The sequence below is a fragment of the Haematobia irritans genome, chromosome 2 (assembly GCF_050003625.1).
Source record: "Haematobia irritans isolate KBUSLIRL chromosome 2, ASM5000362v1, whole genome shotgun sequence".
NCBI classification, from domain to species: domain Eukaryota; kingdom Metazoa; phylum Arthropoda; class Insecta; order Diptera; family Muscidae; genus Haematobia; species Haematobia irritans.
The window spans coordinates 10,764,311-10,791,770 of NC_134398.1; the positions used below are offsets into that span (position 1 = coordinate 10,764,311).

The 27,460-nt window shown below is 29.6% G+C and overlaps 1 protein-coding gene across 1 annotated transcript in view; it reads left to right on the top strand.

The window, feature by feature from the left end:
- Positions 1 to 27,460, top strand: part of GABA-B-R1 (gamma-aminobutyric acid type B receptor subunit 1) — a 543,509-nt gene that overhangs the window by 441,041 nt on the left and 75,008 nt on the right. The window contains exon 7 of the mRNA XM_075294217.1: positions 1,257 to 1,473. Within this exon, the coding sequence (XP_075150332.1) occupies positions 1,257 to 1,473 (217 nt within the window). The remainder of the gene's footprint in view (positions 1 to 1,256; positions 1,474 to 27,460) is intronic.

The window sequence follows — 27,460 nt, forward strand, 5'->3', positions numbered from 1 at the left end:
TTGATGTATTTTTGTGTGCAAAGTACAGCTCGCAGTTTTAGTCGGATTGTCCTAAAATTTGGTATACGGTCCTGTGTCGGCTCAAAGACGATCCCTATTGATTTTGGAAAATATCGGTTCAGATTTAGATATAGCTGCCATATATATTTTTCACCGATCTGGTCATAATTGGCGTGTATATCAACCGATCTTCCTCAAATTCCGTACATCCGAATATTTTATGAGTCTCGAAGAAATTGCAAAATATCAGCCAAATCGGTTCAGATTTAGATATAGCTCCCATATATAGCTTTCGCCCGATTTACACTCATTTGCCCACAGAGGCCAATTTTTTGCTCCGATTTAGTTGAAATTTTGCATAGGGAGTAGAATTAGCATTGTAACTATGCGTGCCAAATTTGGTTGAAATCGGTTCAGATTTGGATATATCTCCCATACATAGCTTTCGCCCGATTTACACTCATATGACCACAGAGGCCAATTTTTAACTCCGATTTAGTTGAAATTTTGCACAGGGAGTAGAATTATCATTGTAGCTATGCGTGCCAAATTTGGTTGAAATCGGTTCAGATTTAGATATAGCTCCCATATATATGTTTTTCCTATTTGGACATCAATGGTCAAAATACCAACATTTTCCTTGTAAAATCGCCACTGCTTAGTCGAAAAGTTGTAAAAATTACTCTAATTTTCCTAAACTTCTAATACATATATATCGAGCGATAAATCATAAATAAACTTTTGCGAAGTTTCCTTAAAATTGCTTCAGATTTAAATGTTTCCCATATTTTTTTACTAACATTGTGTTCCACTCTAGTGCTTTAGCCGACATAAATTTTGAGTCTATAGATTTTGTAGAAGTCTATCAAATTCTGTCCAGATCGAGTGATATTTAAATGTATGTATTTGGGACAAACCTTTATATATAGTCCCCAACACGTTTGACGAATGTGATATGGTATCGAAAATTTAGATCTACTAAGTGGTGCAGGGTATAATATAGTCGGCCCCGCCCGACTTTAGACTTTCCTTACTTGTTTATATCTAAAAAATTAATTAAAGATATTTTAAAAAGTTCTTGTAACTATATCTATTTATTAAGTTTTACTACTGACCATTTTTATAAGACATTAAGTTTACTCATATAATTTGCCTACAGTTCCGCGTATATTTAACCACCTCTTTCATGCATATCCGATTCCATTTAATTTTACAATTTTGTTTTCTTTTTTTCCTCTCTTTTATTTATTACATAGACTGTTGAAGACCTTGAAAATCGCTGCATGGAGGCAGGAATTGAAATCGTTACAAGACAATCATTTTTATCCGATCCAACAGATGCTGTACGTAATTTACGACGCCAGGATGCCCGCATTATTGTAGGACTCTTCTATGTGGTGGCAGCAAGGCGAGTCCTTTGTGAGATGTACAAACAGCAATTGTATGGACGAGCATATGTGTGGTTTTTTATAGGTGAGTACCAACAACTATAAGAGAAGGAACAATACAAAAAAAAAAAAAAATCAACGAAAATCTGAACTAAAATGTTTTATTTTTTTGTTTTTCAAAAGAATGGCAAATTTATGGAAATATCTGATAAAAAGAACATTTTATGGTTGGACCCTAGCCAAGTTTATTACAAAAAGTTGAAGGATATTGAAAATCGAATATTTTAAATTCATGCCATATAAACTAGGCTAGGTATGATGTGAATGCCCTAGATCATATAAAATTGTAAGGCAAAGATTCGAAACTGTATTGATTTACCTATGATGTCATAAAACCTGTCGTTAACGAAGTCAGCAAAAAAATATATTTTGGGTCTTATATCAACAATGAGGTTAAATCATAAATTCACTACACCCGTAAAAAATGTTACAGATTTAGAAAATTTTCATCATAGGTGTAAGTTTTTGTCACATTGGTCAGTTTTCTCACATTAACAGAGACAGTTTGAAAAAATTTTCTATAGAAATAAAATTTGGACAAAATTTTCTGTAGAAATAAAATATTGACAAAATTTTCTATAGAAATAAAATTATGACAAAATTTTCTATAGAAATAAAATTTTAACAAAATTTTCTATAAAAATAAAATGTTGACACAATTTTCTATAGAAATAAAATTTGGACAAAAATTTTCTATAGAAATAAAATTTTGAGAAAATTTTGTATAGAAATAAAATTTTAACACAATTTTCTATAGAAATAAAACTTTGACAAAATTTTCTATAGAAATAAAATTTTGACAAAATTTTCCATATAGAAATAAAATTTTCTATAGAAATAAAATTGTGACAAAATTTTCTATAGAAAAAAATATCAACATTTTCTATAGACATAAAATGTTGACAAAATATTCTATAGACATAAAATTTTGACTAAATTTTCTATGAAAATTAAAAATTTTGACAAAATTTTCTACAGAAATAAAATTTTGACAAAATGTTCTATAGAAATACAATTTTGACAAAATGTTCTATAGAAATAAAATTTTGACAACATTTTCTATAGAAATAAAATTTGACAAAATTTTCTATAGAACTACAATTTTGACAAAATTTTCTATAGAAATAAAATTTTGAAAAAATTTTCTATAGAAATAAAATTTTGAAAAAATTTTCTATATAGAACCAAACTGACAAAATTTTCTATGTATAGAAAAAAAATTTGGCAAAATTTTCTATAAACATAAAATTTAGACAAAATTTTCTATAGAAACAAAATTTTGACAAAATTTTCTATAGAAATAAAATTTTGACAAAATTTTCTATAGAAATAAAATTGTGAAAAAATTTTCTATAGACATAAAATTTTAACAAAATTTTCTATAGAAATAAAATTTTGAAAAAATTTTCTATAGAAATAAAATATTGACAAAATTTTCAAAGGAAATAAAATTTTGACAAAACTTTCTATTGGAATTAAGTTTTGCCAAAATTTTCTATAGAAATAAAATTTGACGAAATAAATTTTAACAAAATTTTCTATAGAAATAAAATTTTGACAAAGTTTTCTATAGAAATAAAATTTTGACAAAATTTTCTATAGAAATTAAATTTTGACAACATTTTTTATATAGAACAAAATTGACAAAAATTTCAATATAGAAAAAAATTTTGACAAAATTTACTATAGACATAAACTTTTGACAACATTTTCTATAGAAATACAAATCTGACAAAATTTTCTAAAGAAATAAAATTTTGACGAAATTTTCTATAGAAATAAAATTTTGACAAAATTTTCCATATAGAAATAAAATTTTCTATAGAAATAAAATTGTGACAAAATTTTCTATAGAAAAAAATATCAACATTTTCTATAGACATAAAATGTTGACAAAATATTCTATAGACATAAAATTTTGACTAAATTTTCTATGAAAATTAAAAATTTTGACAAAATTTTCTACAGAAATAAAATTTTGACAAAATGTTCTATAGAAATACAATTTTGACAAAATGTTCTATAGAAATAAAATTTTGACAACATTTTCTATAGAAATAAAATTTGACAAAATTTTCTATAGAACTACAATTTTGACAAAATTTTCTATAGAAATAAAATTTTGAAAAAATTTTCTATAGAAATAAAATTTTGAAAAAATTTTCTATATAGAACCAAACTGACAAAATTTTCTATGTATAGAAAAAAAATTTGGCAAAATTTTCTATAAACATAAAATTTAGACAAAATTTTCTATAGAAACAAAATTTTGACAAAATTTTCTATAGAAATAAAATTTTGACAAAATTTTCTATAGAAATAAAATTGTGAAAAAATTTTCTATAGAAATAAAATTTTAACAAAATTTTCTATAGAAATAAAATTTTGAAAAAATTTTCTATAGAAATAAAATATTGACAAAATTTTCAAAGGAAATAAAATTTTGACAAAACTTTCTATTGGAATTAAGTTTTGCCAAAATTTTCTATAGAAATAAAATTTGACGAAATAAATTTTAACAAAATTTTCTATAGAAATAAAATTTTGACAAAGTTTTCTATAGAAATAAAATTTTGACAAAATTTTCTATAGAAATTAAATTTTGACAACATTTTTTATATAGAACAAAATTGACAAAAATTTCAATATAGAAAAAAATTTTGACAAAATTTACTATAGACATAAACTTTTGACAACATTTTCTATAGAAATACAAATCTGACAAAATTTTCTATAGAAATAAAATTTTGACAAAATTTTCTATAGAAATAAAATTTTGACAAAATTTTCTATAGAAATAAAATTTTGAAAAAATTTTCTATAGAAATAAAATTTTAACAAAATTTTCTATAGAAATAAAATTTTGAAAAAATTTTCTATAGAAATAAAATATTGACAAAATTTTCAAAGGAAATAAAATTTTGACAAAACTTGTTTTGGAATTAAGTTTTGCCAAAATTTTCTACAGAAATAAAATTTGACGAAATAAATTTTAACAAAATTTTCTATAGAAATAAAATTTTGACAAAATTTTCTTTAGAAATAAAATTTTGACAAAATTTTCTAAAGGAATAAAATTTTGACAAAATTTTCTATAGAAATAAAATTTTGGCAACATTTTCTATAGAAATAAAATTTTTACAAAATTTTCTATAGAAATAAAATTTGGACAAAGTTTTCTAAAGAAATAAAATTTTGACAAAATTTTCTATAGAAATAAAATGCTGTCAAAATTTTCTATAGAAATAAAATTTTGGCAACATTTTCTATAGAAATAAAATTTTGACAAAATTTTCTATAGAAATAAAATTTTGACAAAATTTAAATAGAAATAAAATTTTGACAAAGTTTTCTATAGAAATAAAATTTTGACAAATTTTCTATAGCAATAAAATTTGGAGCAAATTTTCTATTGAAATAAAATTTGGCAAAATTTTCTGTAGCAATAAAATTTGGAGCAAATTTTCTATAGAAATAAAATTGTGACAAAATTTTCTATAAAAATACAATTTTGACAAAATTTTCTATAGAAATAAAATTTTGACAAAATTTTCTTTAGAAATAAAATTTTGAAAAAATGTTCTATATAGAACAAAACTGACAAAATTTTCTATATAGGAAAAATTTTGACAAAATTTTCTAAAGATATACAATTTTGACAAAATTTTGTGTAGATATAAAATTTTGACAAAATTTTCTATAGAAATAAAATTTTGACAAAATTTTCTATAGAAATTAAATTTTGACAACATTTTTTATATAGAACAAAATTGACAAAAATTTCAATATAGAAAAAAATTTTGACAAAATTTACTATAGACATAAACTTTTGACAACATTTTCTATAGAAATACAAATCTGACAAAATTTTCTATAGAAATAAAATTTTGACAAAATTTTCTATAGAAATAAAATTTTGACAAAATTTTCTATAGAAATAAAATTTTGACAAAATTTTCTATAGAAATAAAATTTTGAAAAAATTTTCTATAGAAATAAAATTTTAACAAAATTTTCTATAGAAATAAAATTTTGAAAAAATTTTCTATAGAAATAAAATATTGACAAAATTTTCAAAGGAAATAAAATTTTGACAAAACTTGTTTTGGAATTAAGTTTTGCCAAAATTTTCTACAGAAATAAAATTTGACGAAATAAATTTTAACAAAATTTTCTATAGAAATAAAATTTTGACAAAATTTTCTTTAGAAATAAAATTTTGACAAAATTTTCTAAAGGAATAAAATTTTGACAAAATTTTCTATAGAAATAAAATTTTGGCAACATTTTCTATAGAAATAAAATTTTTACAAAATTTTCTATAGAAATAAAATTTGGACAAAATTTTCTAAAGAAATAAAATTTTGACAAAATTTTCTATAGAAATAAAATGCTGTCAAAATTTTCTATAGAAATAAAATTTTGGCAACATTTTCTATAGAAATAAAATTTTGACAAAATTTTCTATAGAAATAAAATTTTGACAAAATTTAAATAGAAATAAAATTTTGACAAAGTTTTCTATAGAAATAAAATTTTGACAAATTTTCTATAGCAATAAAATTTGGAGCAAATTTTCTATTGAAATAAAATTTGGAAAAATTTTCTGTAGCAATAAAATTTGGAGCAAATTTTCTATAGAAATAAAATTGTGACAAAATTTTCTATAAAAATACAATTTTGACAAAATTTTCTATAGAAATAAAATTTTGACAAAATTTTCTATAGAAATACAATTTTAACAAAAATTTCTATAGAATTAAATTTTTGACAAAATTTTCTATACAGTTCAAAATTGACAAAATTTTCTATAGAAATAAAATTTTGACAAAATGTTCCATATAGAAATAAAACTGTGACAAAAAAATAGAAAAAAAAAATTAACAATATGTTCTGTAGAAATAAAAATTTTAACAAAACTTTTGACAAATTTTCTATAGAAATAAAATTTTGACAAAATTTTCTATAGACATAAAATTTGGAGCAAATTTTCTATAGAAATAAAATTTTGACAAAATTTTCGATAGAAATAAAATTTTGACAAGATTTTCTATAGAAATAATATTTTGACAAAATTTTCTACAGAAATAAAATTTTGACAAAGTTTTCTATAGAAATAAAATTTTGACCCAATTTTCTATAGAAATAAAATTTTGACCAAATTTTCTATAGAAATAAAATTTTGACAAAATTTTCTATAGAAATAAAATTTTTAAAAAATTTTCTATAGAAAAAAAATTTTGACAAAAAAATTTCTTTTAACTTTCATAGTTTGTTTTTATTTACAAACATTATTTCTTCAAAGTATTCTTTAAGTGTATTTTACAATCTCTATGAGGATAGATAAAATAAGAAACAATGAATAGAAGTGAAAAACCAATCGTCGTCTTTAGAATTTTATTGCTTTCTTATTGTTCTATAGAGGATTTTTCATTTCACGGTTGTATTTTTGTTTCTTTTTGGGCTAAGAAAAAAAAAAGAAAACACATAACCAACCAAACGAATTGAACATTAAGAGTTCGCTTCGTGGTAGACTAAGCTGAAATCATGCATATTTCATTGATCACGTTCGCCACGTTTATTCCATAAAAATTTAAATTAACCTATGCCGATATACATAGGCCAATACGAAAATGGTAAATAAACTCAGTTTTTTATTATAAGTCTTGCAAATGTTCTCTTATTAGTGTGGAGAACATGGTGAATACCGAGTGATAAAAGAGAGAGAGAGAGAGGTAGGGATAGATATACATAGAGGGCTCTAGAGAGGTTGAGTTGTCGTCTTACCGCAGTAATTCACAGCATGCGGTTTTTCACTGAAGTTATAGTAGAACATATATGAACACACACACACTTACACTTATTCTACTTTAGCGTATGTATGCATATGTGTAACCCAAAAGCTTGAAACATTCATACTCACATGGTCCTATTCGTTTCTTGTTGTTGTTGATTTCATCTACGTAGCTCTTTTCGTTAACGTTGTGATTGTGTGGGGAAAGAGACTTAACACTTCAGCAAGAGTTTTCATCGGAATTGCAATTACGAAAATTTACTATTGCCTAGGTAATGAATCTGCATTGTTAATGCAGGTGTATACTTTTCTTGGTTTGTGGTCAATTCCCTGGCATTTGGTAACTGCTTAAAATGGCACTTTGCACATACCATACTTTGCACAGAATGTTAAGGAATTTAAGTGATGTGTGTGAGCTCACCTGGTAGAATAAAACTAGAATTGGAGTGGCATCATGTATAAGCAAGTTTAAATTAATTATGATGTGGAGGTTTTAACGATTTAAACTTGCGCCAACAAAGGGAACGAAAATTTTGTCAAAATTTTGTTTCTATAGAAAATGTTGTCAAAATTTTATTTCTATAGACATTTTTTCAAAATTTTACTTCTATAGAAAATTTAGTCAAAATTTTATTTCTATAGACATTTTTTCCAAATTTTACTTTTATAGAAAATTTTGTCAAAATTTTATTTCTATAGAAAATTTTGTCAAAATTTTATTTCTATAGAAAATTTTGTCAAAATTTTATTTCTATAGAAAATTTTGTCAAAATTTTATAGCTATAGAAAATTTTGTCAAAATTTTATTTCTGTAGAAAATTTTGCCAAATTTGATTTCTATAGAAAATTTTGTCAACATTTTTTTCTATATTGAAAATTTTGTCAAAATTTTATTTCTATGGACATTTTTTCAAAATTTTATTTCGATAGAAAATTTTGTTAAAATTTTATTTCGATAGAAAATTTTGTCAAAATTTTATTTCTTTCTAAGAAGGTTCAGCGGTTAAAACTAGAAGTGCCCATATGTAATAGGTACTTTTAGTTAATGTGGTATCACAATGGACTGAATAGTCTAAGTGAGCCTGAATCTTAATCGGGCTGCCACTTTAACCTTTTTAACCTTATTTCTATAAACATTTTTTCAACATTTTATTTCTATAGAAAATTTTGTCAAAATTTCATTTCTATAGAAAATTTTGTGAAAATTTTATTTCTATGAAGAATTTTGTGAAAATTTTATTTCTATAGAAAATTTTGTCAAAATTTTATTTCTATAGAAAATTTTGTCAAAATTTTATTTCTATAGAAAATTTTGTCAAAATTTTATTTCTATAGAATATTTTGTAAAATTTTATTTCTATAGAAAATTTTGTCTAAATTTCATTTCTATAGAAAATTTTGTCAACATTTTATTTCTATAGAAAATTTTGTCAAAAATTTTTATTTCTATAGACTTTTTTCCAAAATTTTATTTGTATAGAAAATTTTGTAAAAATTTTATTCCTGTAACATTTTTTCAAAATTTTATTTCTATAGAAAATTATGTCAAAATTTTATTTCTAAGAAAATTTTGTCAAAATTTTATTTCAATAGAAAATTTTGTCCAAATTCTATTTCTATACAAATTTTTGTCAAAATTTTATTTCTATAGAAAATTTGGTCAAAATTTTATTTCTATAGAAAATTTTGTCAACATTTTATTTCAATAGAAAATTTTGTCCAAATTTTATTTCTATAGAAATTTTTGTCAAAATTTTATTTCTATAGGAAATTTTGTCAAAATTTTATTTCTAAAATTTTTTCAAAGTTTAATTTTTATAAAGAATTTTGTGAAAATTTTATTTCTATAGAAAATTTTGTCTAAATTTCATTTCTATAGAAAATTTTGTCTAAGTTTCATTTCTATAGAAAATTTTGTCAAAATTTTATTTCAATAGAAAATTTTGTCAAAATTTTATTTCAATAGAAAATTTTGTCAGAATTTTATTTCTATAGAAAATGTGTCAAAATTTTATTTTGTAAAAAAAGAAAATTTTGTCAAAATTTAATTTCCATAGAAAATTTTGTCAAAATTATATTGCTATAGAAAATTTTGTCAAAATTTTTATTTCTATAGAAAATTTTGTCAAAATTTTTATTTCTATAGAAAATTTTGTCAAAATTTTATTTTTTTAGATTTTCACCACGACCCAGATTTTCACCACGACCCAGAATATATATAATTGTCAAAATTTTATCTATAAAAAATTTTGTCAAAATTTTATTTCTATAGAAAATTTTGTCAAAATTTTATTTCTATAGAAAATTTTGTCAAAATTTTATTTCTATAGAAAATGTTGTCAAAATTTTATTTGTATAGAAAATTTTGCCAAAATTTTATTTCTTTAGAAAATTTTGTCAAAATTTTATTTCTATAGAAAATTTTGTCAAAATTTTATTTCTATCGAAAATTTTGTCAAATTTTTATTTCTATAGAAAATTTTGTCAAACTTTTATATCTATAGAAAAGTTTGCCAAAATTTTATTTCCATTGAAAATTTTGTCAAAATGTTATTTCTTTAGAAAATTTTGTCAAAATTTTATTTCAATAGAAAATTTTGTCAAAATTTTATGTGTATAGAAAATTTTGTCAAGATTTTATTTGCATCATTTCAATACGAAATTCCTGTTTTCTATCGAATGATCCATAAATTGATGTGATATTCTTGCACCCTGACATTTTAAAAATTCAAATTTTTAAAATCAAAATTTTATTTCTATAGAAAATTTTGTCAAAATTTTATTTCTATAGAAAATGTTGTCAAAATTTTATTTCTATAGAAAATTTTGCCAAAATTTTATTTCCATTGAAAATTTTGTCAAACTTTTATTTCTATAGAAAAGTTTGCCAAAATTTTATTTCCATTGAAAATTGTGTCAAAATGTTTTTTCTTTAGAAAATGTTGTCAAAATTTTATTTCTATAGAAAATTTTGTCAAAATTTTATTTGTATAGAAAATTTTGTCGAGATTTTATTTGCATCATTTCAATACGAAATTCCTGTTTTCTATCGAATGATCCATAAATTGATGTGGTATTCTTGCACCCTGGCATTCTAAAAATTCCAATTTACCATCATTTTAGAGTAAACGATCCTTGTGGCAAAAAACAACGAAGCAACGAGTAATTGATTCATTAATTTAAAGTCATAAATTGTTTGATGTCATTTGTTCCAGTCTCTTTCTCCTTTAATGGTTGCCTGACTGTTAGCTCAAGTGAAAATTAATAGTTTGCACGGAGAAAATGTAATGAACAAATTTTAATGCTTTTTGCGTAACCATAAGCACTACAACGAGAAAAAAAGAAACAAGTACCAAGAACCTTTCAAAGAAAGAACAGCACCATCATTTATTACACCTACAGGTAAACATTAAGGTGGGTACTGGGGGGGAAAATTCTAATTATTGCAATCGGTCGTTGGATATGACATTTTGGGACACATTCCATTCAATGTTTCACTACTCAGAGCTACAGAAACTGTCTGTCAGGTTTTAGTCTCTAAGTTCTATTTACAATATTGAAAGTTCCTAATTCCTAAATTGCATATACTCGCTTTACTAACCCCATCTATTATTCATTGTGAATTTTACGAGTACTTCTCTTTTACTGTAGTAGCTGCAGCTACAGATTTCCACAAACATTTTGAAATTTATGGTACTCCATTAAAATGGAATGAGTTTACAATTGCTTTTTAGTACTTCGCACCATGGTTGAAGTTACAGGGAAAATGTATTTAAGGTGAACACATACATACACACGCACACAGGAATGTAGAGCAGTCCTCCAGTACTAGCAAATACTTATATAAGTTAAGAAATTGCAAAATTAAAACCACAAACAGAAATGAGCAAAAGTTTAGATAAGATTTACGTTAGAAGGAGCAAAACTGAGATGGTCTAAGTAAAATAGAAATTATTGTGTACAAAAAAAAAAAATTTTAAAACAAATTCTATAGAAATTAAATTTTGACCAAATTCTTGTTCAATAAAAAAAATTTCGACAAAATTTTCTATAAAAATAAAATTTTGACAAAATGTTCTATAGAAAAACAAGTATATACGGCCGTAAGTTCGGCCAGGCCGAATCTTATGTACCCTCCACCATGGATTGCGTAGAAACTTCTACGAAAGACTGTCATCCACAAATTTCAACTCACTCGGATGAAATTTATTCCTCCAAGAGGCTCCAAAACCAAATCTCGGGATCGGTTTATATGGGGGCTATAAATGATTATGGACTGATATGGACCACTTTTGGCATGTTTGTTAAATATCATATACTACCACACCGTACCAAATTTCAACCAGATCGCATGAATTTTGCTTCTCAAAAAGGCACCGGAGGTCAAATCTGGCGATCGGTTTATATGGGAGCTATATATAATTATGGACTGATAGGAACCAATTCCTGCATGGTTGTTGGATACCATATACAAACATCATGTACCAAATTTCAACCGAATGGGAAGAATTTTGCTCTTCCAAGGTGCTCCGGAGGTCAAATCTGGGGATCGGTTTATATGGGGGCTATATATAATTATGGACCGATGTTGACCAATTTTTGCATGGTCATTAGAGACCATATACTAACATCATGTACCAAATTTCAGCCGGAGCGGATGAAATTTGCTTCTCTTAGAGGCTCCGCAAGCCAAATCTGGTGATCGGTTTATATGGGGGCTATATATAATTCTGGACCGATATGGACCAATTTTTGCATGGTCATTAGAGACCATATACTAACATCATGTACCAAATTTCAGCCGGATCGGATGAAATTTGCTTCTATTAGAGGCTCCGCAAGCCAAATCGGGGGATCGGTTTATATGGGGGCTATATATAATTATGGACCGATGTGAACCAATTTTTGCATGGTTATTAGAGACCATATACTAACACCATGTACCAAATTTCAGCCGGATCGGATGAAATTTGCTTCTCTTGGAGGCCTCGCAAGCCAAATTTGGGGGTCAGTTTATATGGGGGCTATACGTAAAAGTGGACCGATATGGCCCATTTGCAGTAGCATCCGACCTACATCAATGACAACTACTTGAGCCAAGTTTCAAGTCGATAGCTTGTTGCGTTCGGAAGTTAGCGTGATTTCAACGGACGGACGGACGGACATGCTCAGATCGACTCAGAATTTCACCACGACCCAGAATATATATACTTTATGGGGTCTTAAATCAATATTTCGATGTGTTACAAACGGAATGCCAAAGTTAATATACCCCCCATCCTATGGTGGAGGGTATAAAAATTTTCTAAAGAAATTTTGCTCCAAGATCTCATTGATGCAATTTTATTGTCAAAAGTCTCAAGCCCATTGATATCAGTGGGGGGAAGGCAGACTCGAAGGTCTTAATGGTGAAATTGTTGATCTGAAGATTTCGGGAGGGGTGTATCTATTGACTCGAATCTCTCAGTGGAGTGCCTGAAATGTATGTCCGAAGGCTTTAGTATTGGAACTGCATGGTCGAAAGTCTGTGGTGGAACTGTAGGCCTGAAGGTCTCAGTGGAGGAACAGTAACATCACAACTTTTAGTGATGCAATTCTTCTTTAGGCCCGATAGTCTCAGTAAGAGAGAAATGTAGATCCATGGGCGAAGGTATTTGGTGAACAGTAGGCCCAAATGTCTCAATAGCTGAACTGTAGCACTGGAGGATTAAGTGAAGGAACTATTGCCCCGAAGGTCTCAGTGCTGGAACTGTATGAGCTCCGTGATGCAATTGTATTCCTAAGATCTCTGTAAGTCCGATGATGTCAGTAGGAGAATTGTAGGCATGAAGGATTCACTAGTCCGAAAGTTTTGGGATCGAAGGTCTTAGAAAAGAAACTGTAGCGGCGGAAATATATGCCCGAAGCTACCTGTATTCGTAGTGGAACTGTATGGTCGAATGTCTGTGGGGGAACTATAGTCCCGAAAATCTCAGTGGTGGAACAGTAAGATGACAACTTTTATTAATGCAATTCTTACTCTAAATATCAGCCTGAAACTTTAGGTCCGGCAGTCTCAGTATGAGAGAATTGTAGATCCATGGGCGATGATCTTTGGGTAACTGTAGGCCGAAAAGTCTCAATAGAAGAATTGTAGCTCTAGAGGTTTAAGTGAAGGACTACAGCCCCGAAGTTCTCAGTAGTGGAACTGCATGGCCTCAGTGATACAATTGTATTTCCTCCGGTTTTAGTGGTGGAACTTTAGATCCGGTGATGTCAGTTGGGGAATTTTAGGCATGAAGGCTTCATTAGTCCGAATGATTTCGTATGAAAGTCTCAGAAAAGGTTAAAGTGGCAGCCCGATTAAGATTCAGGCTCACTTAGACTATTCAGTCCATTGTGATAAATGTCTCAGAAAAGAAAAGGTAGGGGCGGAAATATATGCATGAAGCTCTCAGTAATAGGACTATAAGGTCGAAAGTCTATGGGAGAACTGTAGACCCGAAGATCTCAGTGGTGGAACAGTAAGATGCCAACTTTTATTGATGCAATTCTTACTCTAAAGTAAGAAAGTCAGAAACTTTATGCCCGTCTGTCTCAATGTGAGACAATTGTAGATCCAAAAGGTCTCATTAGTGGACCTGTGTGGCCCAAGGTCTATTGGGGAACTGTAGGCATGAATGTCTCAGTGGGCGAACTGTAGCTCTGGAGGTTTCAGTGGAGGATCTATAGCCACGAAGGTTTCAGTGGTGGAACTGAGGAACAATATACCCGAAGGTCTTAGTGTGATGGAACTGTATATTAAAAGGTCCCAGTGGTGGAACAGTATACATGAAAATCTCACTATGAAGGAACTATGGTTCCAAAGGTCCCAATGGTGAAACAGTGGGTTAAGTTAGTTTAGGTGGCAGCCCGATGTATGAGCTTCATTTAGACTATTCAGTCCATTGTGATACCACATTGGTGAACTTCTCTCTTATCACTGAGTGCTGGCCGATTCCATGTTAAGCTCAATGACAAGGGACCTCCTTTTTATAGCCGAGTCCGAACGGCGTTCCAAATTGCAGTGAAACCACTTAGAGAAGCTTTGAAACCCTCAGAAATGTCACCAGCATTACTGAGGTGGGTTAATCCACCGCTTAAAAACTTTTTTGGTGTTCGGTCCAAGCTGGAATCGAACCCACGACATTGTGTATGCAAGGCGAGCATGCTAACCATTGCACCACGGAGGCACAGTCGGATCCCAACTATTGGAGATGCTATTGTTACTTAAAGGTGTTACCCTACGGTCTCAGTGTAAAGGAATTATAGATCCGAAGGTCTCAATGGTGGAAATGTAGCCCAAAAGATATCAGATCTCCGAGATGACACTGTAGTGACTGAAACGTGCGCTTGAAGGTCTCAGTAGTGGAGTCGTAAGGCCGAAAGTATGCGGGGGAAGTGCTAAAAGTCTCATTGTTGAAAAGTAGGCCCGAAGGTCTAAAAGAGGGAACTGTGGCTACAAAGGTCTCAATGGTCTATGTAATGCAACTGTGTACGCTAAGATCTCAGTAGTGGAACTCTTGGTGCGAAAATGCCAGTGGGGGAATTGTAGGCTCGAAGACCTTAGTGGTGGAGCTCTAGGCGCGAAAATCGTAGAGAATCTCAAAATTGTTGACTTAAAAGAATTGTAGTTGTTCAATTATTGACCGGTGGAACTGTAGACCTGAAGTTCACAGTTGCGGAATTATAAGCCTTATGGTTGTAGTGATGCAACTGTGTGTCCCCAGAGGAATTCTAGACGCAAAGTTCTCAGTGATGTTTAATGTAGGTTTCAATGTATATGTCAAAATGGTTGAAATATAGCCTCGATGCTGTTAGTGGTGAAACTTTTGGCCCGAAAATCTCATAGGGGAAAACTGTTACCTTGAAGGTAACAGTTTTCCCTCTGAGTTTTTTAGGCCCGAAGATTTCAGAGATGGAACTGTAGACTCGTAGAGGAACGATAGGATCGATGATCTCAGCGTTGACCTGAAGGTCTCAATTGTGGATCGGTAAGCTTGATGGTTTCAGTGATGCACCTCTGAGTCCTAAGGTCTTAGTGGATGAACTGTAGCTCCAAATTTAAGGTAGTCTCTACCTTAAGGTCTCTGTGGGAGAATTTTAAGCACGAAGTTTTCAGTGAAGGAACTATACTATCGAAGATTTCAGTAGGGGATGATAGGTAGGATCGATGATCTCAGCCCAGACCTGAAGGTAGGTTAGGTTAGGTTAGGTTAGGTGGCAGCGATGTATCAGGCTCACTTAGACTATTCAGTCCATTGTGATACCAGATTGGTGAACATGAAGGTATCAATGGCCCGAAGATTTCTGTGGAGGAACTGTAGACTCAAAAATTTAAGTAGTGGATCATCGGTAGGATCAATGATCTCAGCACAGACCTAAAGGTCTCAATGGCCCGAAAATTTCAGTGATGGAACTGTAGACTCACATGTTTCTGTAGGGGATCATCGGAAGGATCGACCTGAAGCGTAGACCTGAAGGTCTCAATGGCCCGAAGATTTCTGTGGAGGAACTGTAGACTCGTAAATTTCAGTAGGGCAACGGTAGGATCGTTGATCTCAGCGTAGACCTGAAGGTCTCAATGGTGGATGGGTAAGCTTGATGGTCCCAGTGATGTACCTCTGAATCCTAAGGTCTTAGTGGATGAACTATTGCCCCAAATGTGAGGTAGTCTCTGCCTTAAGGTCTTCGCGGGAGAATTTTAAGCACGAAGTTTTCAGTGGAGGTACTGTAGACTAGAAGGTTTCAGTAGGGGATCATCGGTAGGATTGATGATCTCAGCGTAGACCTGAATGTCTTAATGGCCCGAAGATTTCAGTGGAAGAACTGTTGACTCGAAGGTTTCAGTAGGGGATCATCGGTAGGATCGAAGATCTCAGCGTATTAGACCTGAAGGTCTTAATGACCCGAAGATTTCAGTGGAAGAACTGTAGACTCGAAGGTTTCAGTAGGGGATCATCGGTAGGATCGATGATCTCAGCGTATACTTGAAGGTCTCAATGGTGGATCGGTAAGCTTGATAGTATCAGTGATGCACCTCTGAGTCATAAGGTCTTAGTAGATGAACTCTAGCCCCAAATGTAAGGTAGTCTCTACCTTAAGGTCTCCGTGGCAGAATTTTAAGCACGAAGTTTTCTGTGAAGGAACTATAGACTCGAAGGTTTCAGTAGGGGATCATCAGTAGGATCGATGATCTCAGCATAGACCTTAAGATTTCAATGGCGGATCGGAAAGCTTGATGGTATCAGTGATACACCTCTGAGCCCTAAGCTGTTAATGGATGAACTGTAGCCCCAAATGTGAGGTAGTCTCTGCCTTAAGGTATTCGTTGGAGAATTTTAAGCACGAAGTTTTAAGTGAAGGAACTATAGACTCGAAGATTTCAGTAGGGGATCATCGGTAGGATCGATGATCTCAGCGTAGACCTAAAGATCTCAATGGCCCGAAAATTTCAGTGAAGGAACTGTAGACTCAAAAGTTTCTGTAGGGTATCATCGGTAGAATCTATGATCTCAGCGTAGACCTCAAGGTCTCAATGGCCCGAAGATTTCTGCGGAGTAACTGTAGACTCGAAGGTTTCAGTAGGGGATCATCGGTAGGATCGAGGATCTCAGCGTAGACCTGAAGGTCTCAATGGTGGATGGGTAAGCTTGATGGTCCCAGTGATGTACCTCTGAATCCTAAGGTCTTAGTGGATGAACTATTGCCCCAAATGTGAGGTAGTCTCTGCCTTAAGGTCTTCGCGGGAGAATTTTAAGCACGAAGTTTTCAGTGGAGGTACTGTAGACTAGAAGGTTTCAGTAGGGGATCATCGGTAGGATTGATGATCTCAGCGTAGACCTGAATGTCTTAATGGCCCGAAGATTTCAGTGGAAGAACTGTTGACTCGAAGGTTTCAGTAGGGGATCATCGGTAGGATCGAAGATCTCAGCGTATTAGACCTGAAGGTCTTAATGACCCGAAGATTTCAGTGGAAGAACTGTAGACTCGAAGGTTTCAGTAGGGGATCATCGGTAGGATCGATGATCTCAGCGTATACTTGAAGGTATCAATGGTGGATCGGTAAGCTTGATAGTATCAGTGATGCACCTCTGAGTCATAAGGTCTTAGTAGATGAACTCTAGCCCCAAATGTAAGGTAGTCTCTACCTTAAGGTCTCCGTGGCAGAATTTTAAGCACGAAGTTTTCTGTGAAGGAACTATAGACTCGAAGGTTTCAGTAGGGGATCATCAGTAGGATCGATGATCTCAGCATAGACCTGAAGATTTCAATGGCGGATCGGAAAGCTTGATGGTATCAGTGATACACCTCTGAGCCCTAAGCTGTTAATGGATGAACTGTAGCCCCAAATGTGAGGTAGTCTCTGCCTTAAGGTATTCGTTGGAGAATTTTAAGCACGAAGTTTTAAGTGAAGGAACTATAGACTCGAAGGTTTCAGTAGGGGATCATCGGTAGGATCGATGATCTCAGCCTAGACCTGAAGGCCTTAATGACCCGAAAATTTCAGTGGGGCAACTGTAGACTCGAAGGTTTCAGTAGGGGATTATAGGAAGGATCGATGATCTCAGCGTAGACCTGAAGGTCTCAATTGTGGATCGGTAAGCTTGATAGTATCAGTGATACACCTCTGAGCCCTTAGCTCTTAATAGATTAACTCTAGCCCCAAATATGAGGTAGTCTCTGCCTTAAGGTCTTCGTAGGAGAATTTTAAGCATGAAGATTTCAGTGAAGGAACTATAGACTCGAAGGTTTCAGTAGGGGATCATAGGTAGGATCTATGATCTCAGCGTAGACCTGAAGATCCCAATTGTGGATCGGTAAGCTTGATAGTATCAGTGATACACCTCTGAGCCCTAAGCTCTTAATAGATGAACTCTAGCCTCGGCCTTAAGGTCTCCGTGGCAGAATTTTAGATAAAAAGACTTCAGTGGAGGAACTATAGACTCGAAGGTTTCAGTAGGTGATCATCGGTAGAATCGATGATCTCAGCGTATACTTGAAGGTCTCAATGGTGGATCGGTAAGCTTGATGGTCTCAGTGACGCACCTCTGAGTCCTAAGGTCTTAGGGGATGAATTGTAGCCCCAAATTTAAGGTAGTCTCGGCCTTAAGGTCTCTGTGTGAGAATTTTAGGCATGAAGATTTCAGTGAAAGAACTATAGACTCGAAAGTTTCAGTAGGTGAACGGTAGGATCGATGATCTCAGCGTAGACCTGAATGTCTCAATAGTGTACCGGTAACCTTGATAGTCTCAGTCATGCACCTCTAAGCCCTAAGGTCATAGTGGATGAATGGTAGGTTCATAGTTCTCTGTGGAAGAATTATAGGCTTCAAGATCTCAGTGGGGGAACTGTGGATTTGAAGGTTTCAGTGGAGAAATTGTAGGCACGAAGGTATAAGCGGTGATACTCTATGCTCAATCTCAATTATGCAACTGTACTTCCCAAGTTCTCAATGGTGGGACTGTAAGTTTGAAGGTCAAAAATGGTGGTACTGTAGGCGAGAAGTTCTCAATGGGAGTCCTGTATGCTTGCAGGTCTCATTGCTACAATCTATGAAAAAGTTTTTTTGTATTGTGTCACCACATATGGGACTGACATTGTGGGCTTTATTTAACCAAAGGGAAAAACATTCAGATAAGTTAAAAAAATTTAACAGCTGTTCACAAATTGGCGTAAAATATTAGAAAAAATGTCTATATTTGCGAATTCTTGTGAATGGCATTCTTTTCATAAGACCAATCAAAGTAAAGCGAATTTTTTGTTACTGTTTTTCGAATTCTCCACATTTTTTTTTTATTAAATGAAGCTTAAAATGTTACCATTCACAATGTGATTTGTAGCTCTAAAGAAAGATGGCTCAAATGACATCTATTGAAAAAAAAAAATAGAAATGCTCTTCGAAAATCGTATTTACTAAACCAATATTTAAACGATTTCCAGGAAAGTTTTCCTTACGAAACTTCTAGCCCTATTCATTTGCTTGTGGCCTGCGGTAGTTTGAAGTATTTATTTAGAATTTCAAAAAACTTTGAGTTTTTATTTTCTTTTTAGTTTTACCAAATTATAATTGTGGTTAATTTAAGGCACTTTTTCGAAATTTCCTACCAAAGCATATAAATGCACAGGAAAACTACAAAACTATCTTTCAAAGAATAATTTGGGTCATTAGATAACGCCCTTCTCCGTCGGTCCACTTCCTTGCATGAGTTGCATGCTGTACAACATCTGGCTGGCTAGGGGTTGGGGGCTAATAATGTTAGAATGTTTTACGGATGCCCTGAGAAAATTGAGTTGTTCCTCTCTGTCCAGCATAACTTTCAAATTTCAACTTTTTGAAATTTTTAAAATCTTTTAAGAAGATTTCTTACCACAGCCCAATATTGGACAGGCAATGAAGGGTCAAAAAACTTTATTTTGTAGAGGAGAAAAATAATTGCCATACCAATTAGTACCATGGAATTCCAACAAGTGCTTGCTTTAATAGTTTTCCTTTAATTTTTTCTAGGATATTACAGTGAAGCATACTGCATGAGTATAGAGCTTCAGGTGTATGATATAGAGGGCGCTGATGGTCGTTAAGGTTTTTGTTGTCTCTCATAAGTTTTCCCGTTGTATTTCGGATCGACTTTCCCTTTACTTACTTCCTTCCATATTTCCGGAAAGATCCATTCTCTGAAACATATGTTATAAATGTCCAGCAATATTCTTAGTCAATTTTTTACTACCCAGCAAAAAAGCGTCGCCAAAAAAGTAGTGAAAATGTTCTTTTTGGGATCCGGAAGTGGTGCAAAATTTCGCTTGTGTGGAACGTTTGACATTAAATATTTTCAAAAATTCCCCAATTTTTCTAGAATGGATTAGGCATTTTTTGCGGCAAAATTTAACTAAATTTTACATTTTTATTAACTCTTAATCTATTTTTAACCTATTTGAAACAAAAAATTTTAAATTTTCCATTAAAAATTTGAAAAAAGCGAGTTATAAAAAATTGACTCAAATTAACTTCCTGTGCAGTTAAAATAAAGAACATCTTTGGGATAACATTTTTGGAAGTACTTTTAAAGTTGTGCCTTTAGATAACTTCCAATTTTTTTTTGCTGGGTACTTCTGTCAATGCCTCAAGTTGATAGTTCATTAGATCCTAGTGCTTTTCACAGTTTCATGTTTGCTGCTGCCAATTCCAATTCCTCTTAGGTGAAGAGAAAGAGAGAAAGAGGAGTGTAGTTAAGAGAATATTGGCGTATGAAAGAAAATAAAATATTTCGAACAAACAGAACATAATTGGTTTGTTAAAAAAAAGGTTTTTGAGTTTTTTTTCCTGCGCTACAATACACTCTAATTTATCACTGAATTTTATTTTCCTTTCGCTTTTGTGCTCACTTAAAATCCGCTGTCCAATCTCATAAAGTAAACTAAAACAAATCCTGAGTGAAGTGACTCTAATCTTTCTATCGCATTAATTGGAAATTTTAATCTATGAAAAATTAATGTGAAAAATGATTTAAAAAAACTAAAAAAGCTCCAACTGAATTTGTTCAAGAAATAGAAAATTGACAAAATTAACTTAACGTTGAATGATACATGAGGAGCCAAAGAGAAATGGGTACATACCCAACCCTCTATTACTTTTGGTTCAATATTGCAGCAACAAAGATAACTGGGTCATTGATTGGCAACACTTTTGGGCCAGTGAAAAAAAAAATAAATTTAAAAGGTTGTTCGTAGATTGGAGGATGTTTCATTAAAAAGTAAGACCCAAAATAAAATGTTGACAAAATTTTTTATAGAAATAAAATTTTGACAAAATTTTTATAGCAATAAAATTTTAAAAATTTTCTATAGATATGTTGATAAAAGTTTCTATAGAAATAAAATGTTGAAAAAATTTTCTATAGAAATAAAATTTTGACAAAATTTCCCATAGAAATAAGATTTTGACAAAATTTTCTATAAAAATAAAATTTTTACAAAATTTTCTTTAACAATAAAATTTTGACAAAATTTTCTATAGAAATAAAATTTTGACAAAATTTTCTATAAAAATAAAATTTTGAGAAAATTTTCTATAGAAATAAAATTTTGAGAAAATTTTCTATAAAAATAACATTTTGACAAAATTTTCTATAGAAATAAAATTTTGAGAAATTTTTCTATAAAAATAAAATGTTGACAAAATTTTCCATAGAAATAAAATTTTGACAAAATTTTCTATAGAAATAAAATTTTTGAGAAAATTTTCGATAGAAAAAAAATTTTGACAAAATGTTCTATAGAGATAAAATTTTCTATAGAAATAAAATTTCGACATAATTTTTTTATAGAAATAAAATTTTGACAAAATTTGTTATAGAACAAATATTTTGACAAAATTTTGAATAAAAATAAAATTTTGACCAAATTTTCTATAGAACTAAAATTTTGAAAAAAAATTTCTACAGAACTAAAATTTGGACAACATTTTCCATAGAAAAAAAAATTGACAAAATTTTCTAAGGGAAAAAATTGACAAAATTTTTAAAATTGTGAGAAAATTTTCTATAGAAATAAAATTTTGAGAAAATTTTCTGCAAATATACAATTTTGAGAAAATTTTCTGCAAAAATAAAATTTTGAGAAAATTTTCTATAGAAATTAAATTTTGAGACAATTTTCTATAGCAATAAAATTTTGAGAAAATTTTCTATAGAAATAAAATTTCCCATAGAAATAAAATGTCGACAACATTTTCTAAAGAACTAAAATTTATTCGTATTTTGTTTTTTTTTTTTTGTTGATTTGTACTTCAATCATATTTGATGTTTTGATTTCAGCTTAAAACCATGCATTGACTAGACTACAAGTGTAGCTTAACCAACAGAGGAAAAGAATGTTTGTCACATTTATTTGAGCAAAGCCCTATAGATTGCACGCTGGTTGGAAGGACGCACGTATCGGAATTACCACATTCCTCATCAGCATCCCCTACTTGCAGCAAAACTATCAAATTTGTCAAATTTAGACAAAATTTTCTTTAGAAATAACATTTTGTCAAAATTTTCTATGGAATTAAAATTTTGACAACATTTTCTATGGAATTAAAATTTGGACAAAACTTTACATATTGACAAAATTTTCCATAGAAATAAATTTTGACAAAATTTTCCACAGAAATACAATTTTGACAAAATTTTCGATAAAACTAAAATTTGAACAAAAATTTTAATAGAAATAAAATTTTGAGAAAATTTTGTACAGAAATAAAATTTTCACAAAATTTTCTATAGAAATAAAATTTTGAGAAAATTTTCTATGGAAATAAAAATTTGACAAAATTTTCTATGGAAATAAAATCTTGAGAAAATTTTCTATAGAAATAAAATTTGGACAAAATTTTCTATAGAAATAAAATTTTGACAAAATTTTCTAGATAAATAAGATTTTGCGAAAATTTTCTATAGAAATAATATTTTGAGAAATTTTCTACAGAAATAAAATTTTGAGAAAATTTTCTACAGAAATAAAATTTTGAAAAAATTTTCTATTGAAATAAAATTTTGAGAAAATTTCCTATAAAAATAAAATTTTGAGAAAATTTCCTATAAAAACAAAATGTTGAGAAACTTTTCTATAGAAGTAAAATTTTCTAAAAAAAAAAAAGTTTGAAAAAATATTCTATAGCAATTAAATTTTGAGAAAATTTCCTGTAGAAAAAAAATGTTGACAAAATTTTTTATAAAAATAAAATTTTGAGAATATTTTCTATAAAAATAAAATTTTTACAAAATTTTCTACAAAAATAATATTTTTACAAAATTTTCTATAGAAATAAAATTTTCACAAAATTTTCTATAGCAATCAAATGTTGAGAAGATTTTCTATAGAAATAACATTTTAAGAAAATTTTCTATAGAAATAAATTTTTGAGAAAATTTTCTATAGAACTAAAATTTGGACAAAATTTTCTACAAAAATAAAATTTTGAGAAAATTTTCTATAGAAATAAAATTTGGACCGAATTTTCCATAGAAATAAAATTTTGACAAAATTTTCTATGGAAAAAAATTGACAAAATTTTTAAAATTGTGAGAAAATTTTCTATAGAAATTAAATTTTGAGACAATTTTCTATAGCAATAAAATTTTGAGAAAATTTTCTATAGAAATAAAATTTTGAGAAAATTTCCCATAGAAATAAAATGTTGACAAAATTTTCTAAAGAACTAAAATTTATTCGTATTTTGATTTTTATTATAGGTTTGTACTTCAATCATATTTGTTATTTTGATTTCAGCTTAAAACCATGCATTGACTAGACAACAAGTGAAGCTTAACCGACAGAGGAAATGAATGTTTTTCACATCTATTTGGGCAAAGCCCTATAGACTGCACGATGGTTGGATGGACGCACGTTTCGGAATCACCACATCCTCATCAGCATCCTCTACTTTCATCAAAACTATCAAATTTGTCAAATTTAGACAAAATTTTCTATAGAAATAACATTTTGACAAAATTTTCTATAGAATTAAAATTTGGACAAAATTTTCCGTATTGACAAAATTTTCCATTGAAAAAAAATTTTGACCAAATTTTCCACTGAAATACAATTTTGACAAAATTTTCTATAGAAATTAAATTTTGACAAAATGTTCTATAGAAATAAAATGTTGACAAAATTCCCTATAGAAATAAAATTTTGACAAAATTTTCTATAGAAATAAAATTTTGAAAAAATTTTCTATAGAAATAAAATTTTGACAAAGTTTTCTATAGAAATAAAATTTTGAGAACGTTTTCTATAGAAATGAAATTTTGACAAAATTTTCTATAGAAATAAAATTTTGGCAAAATTTTCTAAAGACTTAGATTTAGACAAAATTTTCTATAGAAATAAAATTTTTCAAAATATGTTTTTTGTAGTTTGTTTGTAAAATCTATATTTATAAAATTCAATCTATGTTTGTTTGATTGTTTGTTTGTTTGTATGTTCCGTGTTGGCTCCGAAACGGCTGAACCGATTTACTTGAAACTTTCAGAGATCGTAGAGGGCGTTCATGTGGTGAAAATAGGGTACCTCATTTGTTGACACCTGGTCGCGGAGGGGGGCCTCCCCTTTGTTGGACTTTTTGAAAATTGGACCAAAGTTGACCGATTTGCTTGAAATTTTCATTGATGGTTGGGGTTGGCATCTAGACAAAGATCCTCTCTAAAACTGCAAAAAAGAAAAAACAAAAATTCATAAGTTTTCTTGAAATTTACAAAGGCAGTGGGGGAAGGCTATGAACGAAGAGGAAACCTTCCTTGACCCACACTTGAAAGAAAAGTTTCGATATCTGGTTGGGGAAGGGGAAAATTGAAATAAACTTTGTCGATTTACTTCGATAGAATTTATAGGGACCATTGAGTAGTTGTGAAATTAATATAGGGTACGTGATAGTCCGATATCAGGTCGGAGTGGAGCGAAGGTGGGGGGAGGTTTCCCTTTTGTCCGTTTTTTTTTTGTTCTTAAATTGAAAGTAGAGGGTTGTCCGTAAATGGGAACTCGGTACATAATTTTATGATTTTTGCACAGGTTTCTTCCAGACTTCTTTTTAGTAAAGAACTTAAATTTACATGAAAGTGGTAGCCAACGTAGAGGGTGCATCATTTTCCAACATTTTAGCAATGTTGATGTGGTAAAATTTGTTACTACTTTTGGCTTTTCAGATTTATTGGATGGGAAATAGTAATTCTTTGTATGCTATTATAATATAGTGCTTAATTTTCAGATATGTTGAGGAGAAGGATACCTTTCCTTGACAAACCACACTTAAAATTCACAAGAAATATAGAAGAAGGTCCACCCTCTCCCGCCGTATTTGTACCTATAAACGAAAAATCAAGTAGTCCGATTTGTTTAAAAGAATTCAAATCTTTTCGAATTTGTATTCAGCACGAAGGATATAGTTGACTAAGTTAACGCAAAATATTCCTACAAATATGCTTCGGAAGGCGCAGCGAAGCGGGCCGGGTTACGCTAGTTTTCTATAGAAATAAAATTTTCACAAAATTTTCTATAGAAATAAAATTTTGAGAAAATTTTCTATGGAAATAAAACTTTGACTAAATTTTCTATGGAAATAGAATTTTGAGAAAAATTTCTATAGAAATAAAATTTTGACAAAATTTTCTAGATAAAAAGATTTTGAGAAAATTTTCTATAGAAATAAAATTTTGAGAAAATTTTCTATAGAAATAAAATTTTGAGAAAATTTTCTATAGAAATAAAACTTTGACAAAATTTTCTATCTAAATAAAATTTTGAGAAAATTTTCTATAGAAATAAAATTTTGAGAAAATTTTCTATAGAAATAAAATTTTTAGAAAATTTTCTATAGAAATAAAATTTTGAGAAAATTTTCTATAAAAATAAAATTGTGAGAAAATTTTCTATAGAAATAAAATTGTGAGAAAATTTTCTATAGAAATAAAATTTTCTACAGAAATAAAATTTTGAGAAACTTTTCCGTAAAATCAAAATTTTTTCAAAAAATTCTATTGAAATAAAATTTTGAGAAAAATTCCTGTAAATATAAAATTTTGTGAAAATTTCCTATAAACATAAAATTTTGAGAAAATTTCTTATAGAAATAAAATTTTGAGAAAACTTTCTATAGAAATGTTGAGAAAATTTTCTATAAAAATAAAATTTTGAGAAAATTTTCTATAGAAATAAAATTTTCTACAGAAATAAAATTTTGAGAAACTTTTCTATAAAAATAAAATTTTTACAAAATATTCTATTGAAATAAAATTTTGAGAAAAATTCCTATAAAAATAAAATTTTGAGAAAATTTCCTATAAAAATAAAACTTTGAGAAAATTTTCTATGGAAATGAAATTTTGACAAAATTTTCTATAGAAATAAAATTTTTCTAAAGAACTAAAATTTAGACAAAATTTTCTATAGAAATAAAATTTTTCAAAATATGTGTTTTTTTGTAGTTTATTGGTAATATGTTCTCTAAATTTTGGTAAATTGTTTTTGACTCAAGAGGCAACCGTGCCCTGAGTCGATCTAGCCATGTCCATCTGTCTGTGAACACATTTTTTGTGATCAAAGTTCAGGTCGCAAGTTTAGTCCAATATAGCTCTCGTCAGATTTATACTCATATGGCCCCAGAGGTCACATTCGATTTACATGAAACTATTCTTACTATGCATGCCCAAATTTGGTTTAAATCAGTTCATAAGTTTGCCGATTTGGACAAATATGGCTCATATACCCACATTTTTCTTGTAAACTCGCCACTACTAAGTCGAGAACTTGTAAAAATTACTCAAATTTTGCTATACTTCTAATACATATCTATCGACCGAAAAACCATAAATGCACTATTGCGAAAATGTCTATAAATTGCTTTAGATTTAAATATTCCCATATTTATTTTTTTTTTTTTGCTAACATTGTGTTCCATCCCAGAGTTCCATCCATTTTAATTTCACTAAATCAGTGACCTATTTATCTGTGTTTACTCTATAGGAAAAATCGCCTTAAATTCGATACCCTATATAAAAAAAAATTCTCATTTGTTTTTATGATACTTTAACTCAGAGATATGTTTGTGCTTATTTCTATATTCTCTGTTGACATTAAGGTAATTTTGTTTTTCTTTATAGTTCGTTTTTTTTCGTTCATACTCTATTTGTCTCATTTCTTCTCTCATTCCCATCGTATTTATTTGAAAGTTCAATTTCCTTTATTTGTTTTAATTTAATTATTATTATCCACCATATGTATTTGAGTGTGTGTGTGTGTTGCGATTGTTTTCATTGCTTATCCAGTTATCCTCCATGCAACCGTTAAAACTTTACTAATTAAAATCTTTGCTAGGGACGAAGAAGAAAAAGAGTAAGCAATGAAGAGATTACACTCTCACACACATACACATACAAATGACCATATACTCCAGCATGAGAGGCAACTATTACATGCATGAGAGCACAAAGGCCAGTAATTGTAATGGAATTTCCGCATTTAATTACATTATTAAGACAGTGCTATGCAATGCTCAAACAATTGCAAGGAAATTAAAAAGAAAAAAATGAGTCTCAAATAGCTATTGAGATTATACGAGTATAGCATTCGTACGAAATGTAATCATTTCGTAGTGGGGTCTGTTTAAGTGTATAGGCGAAATTGCAGACATGGTCATGGAAAGGTAATTGGAACATTAGA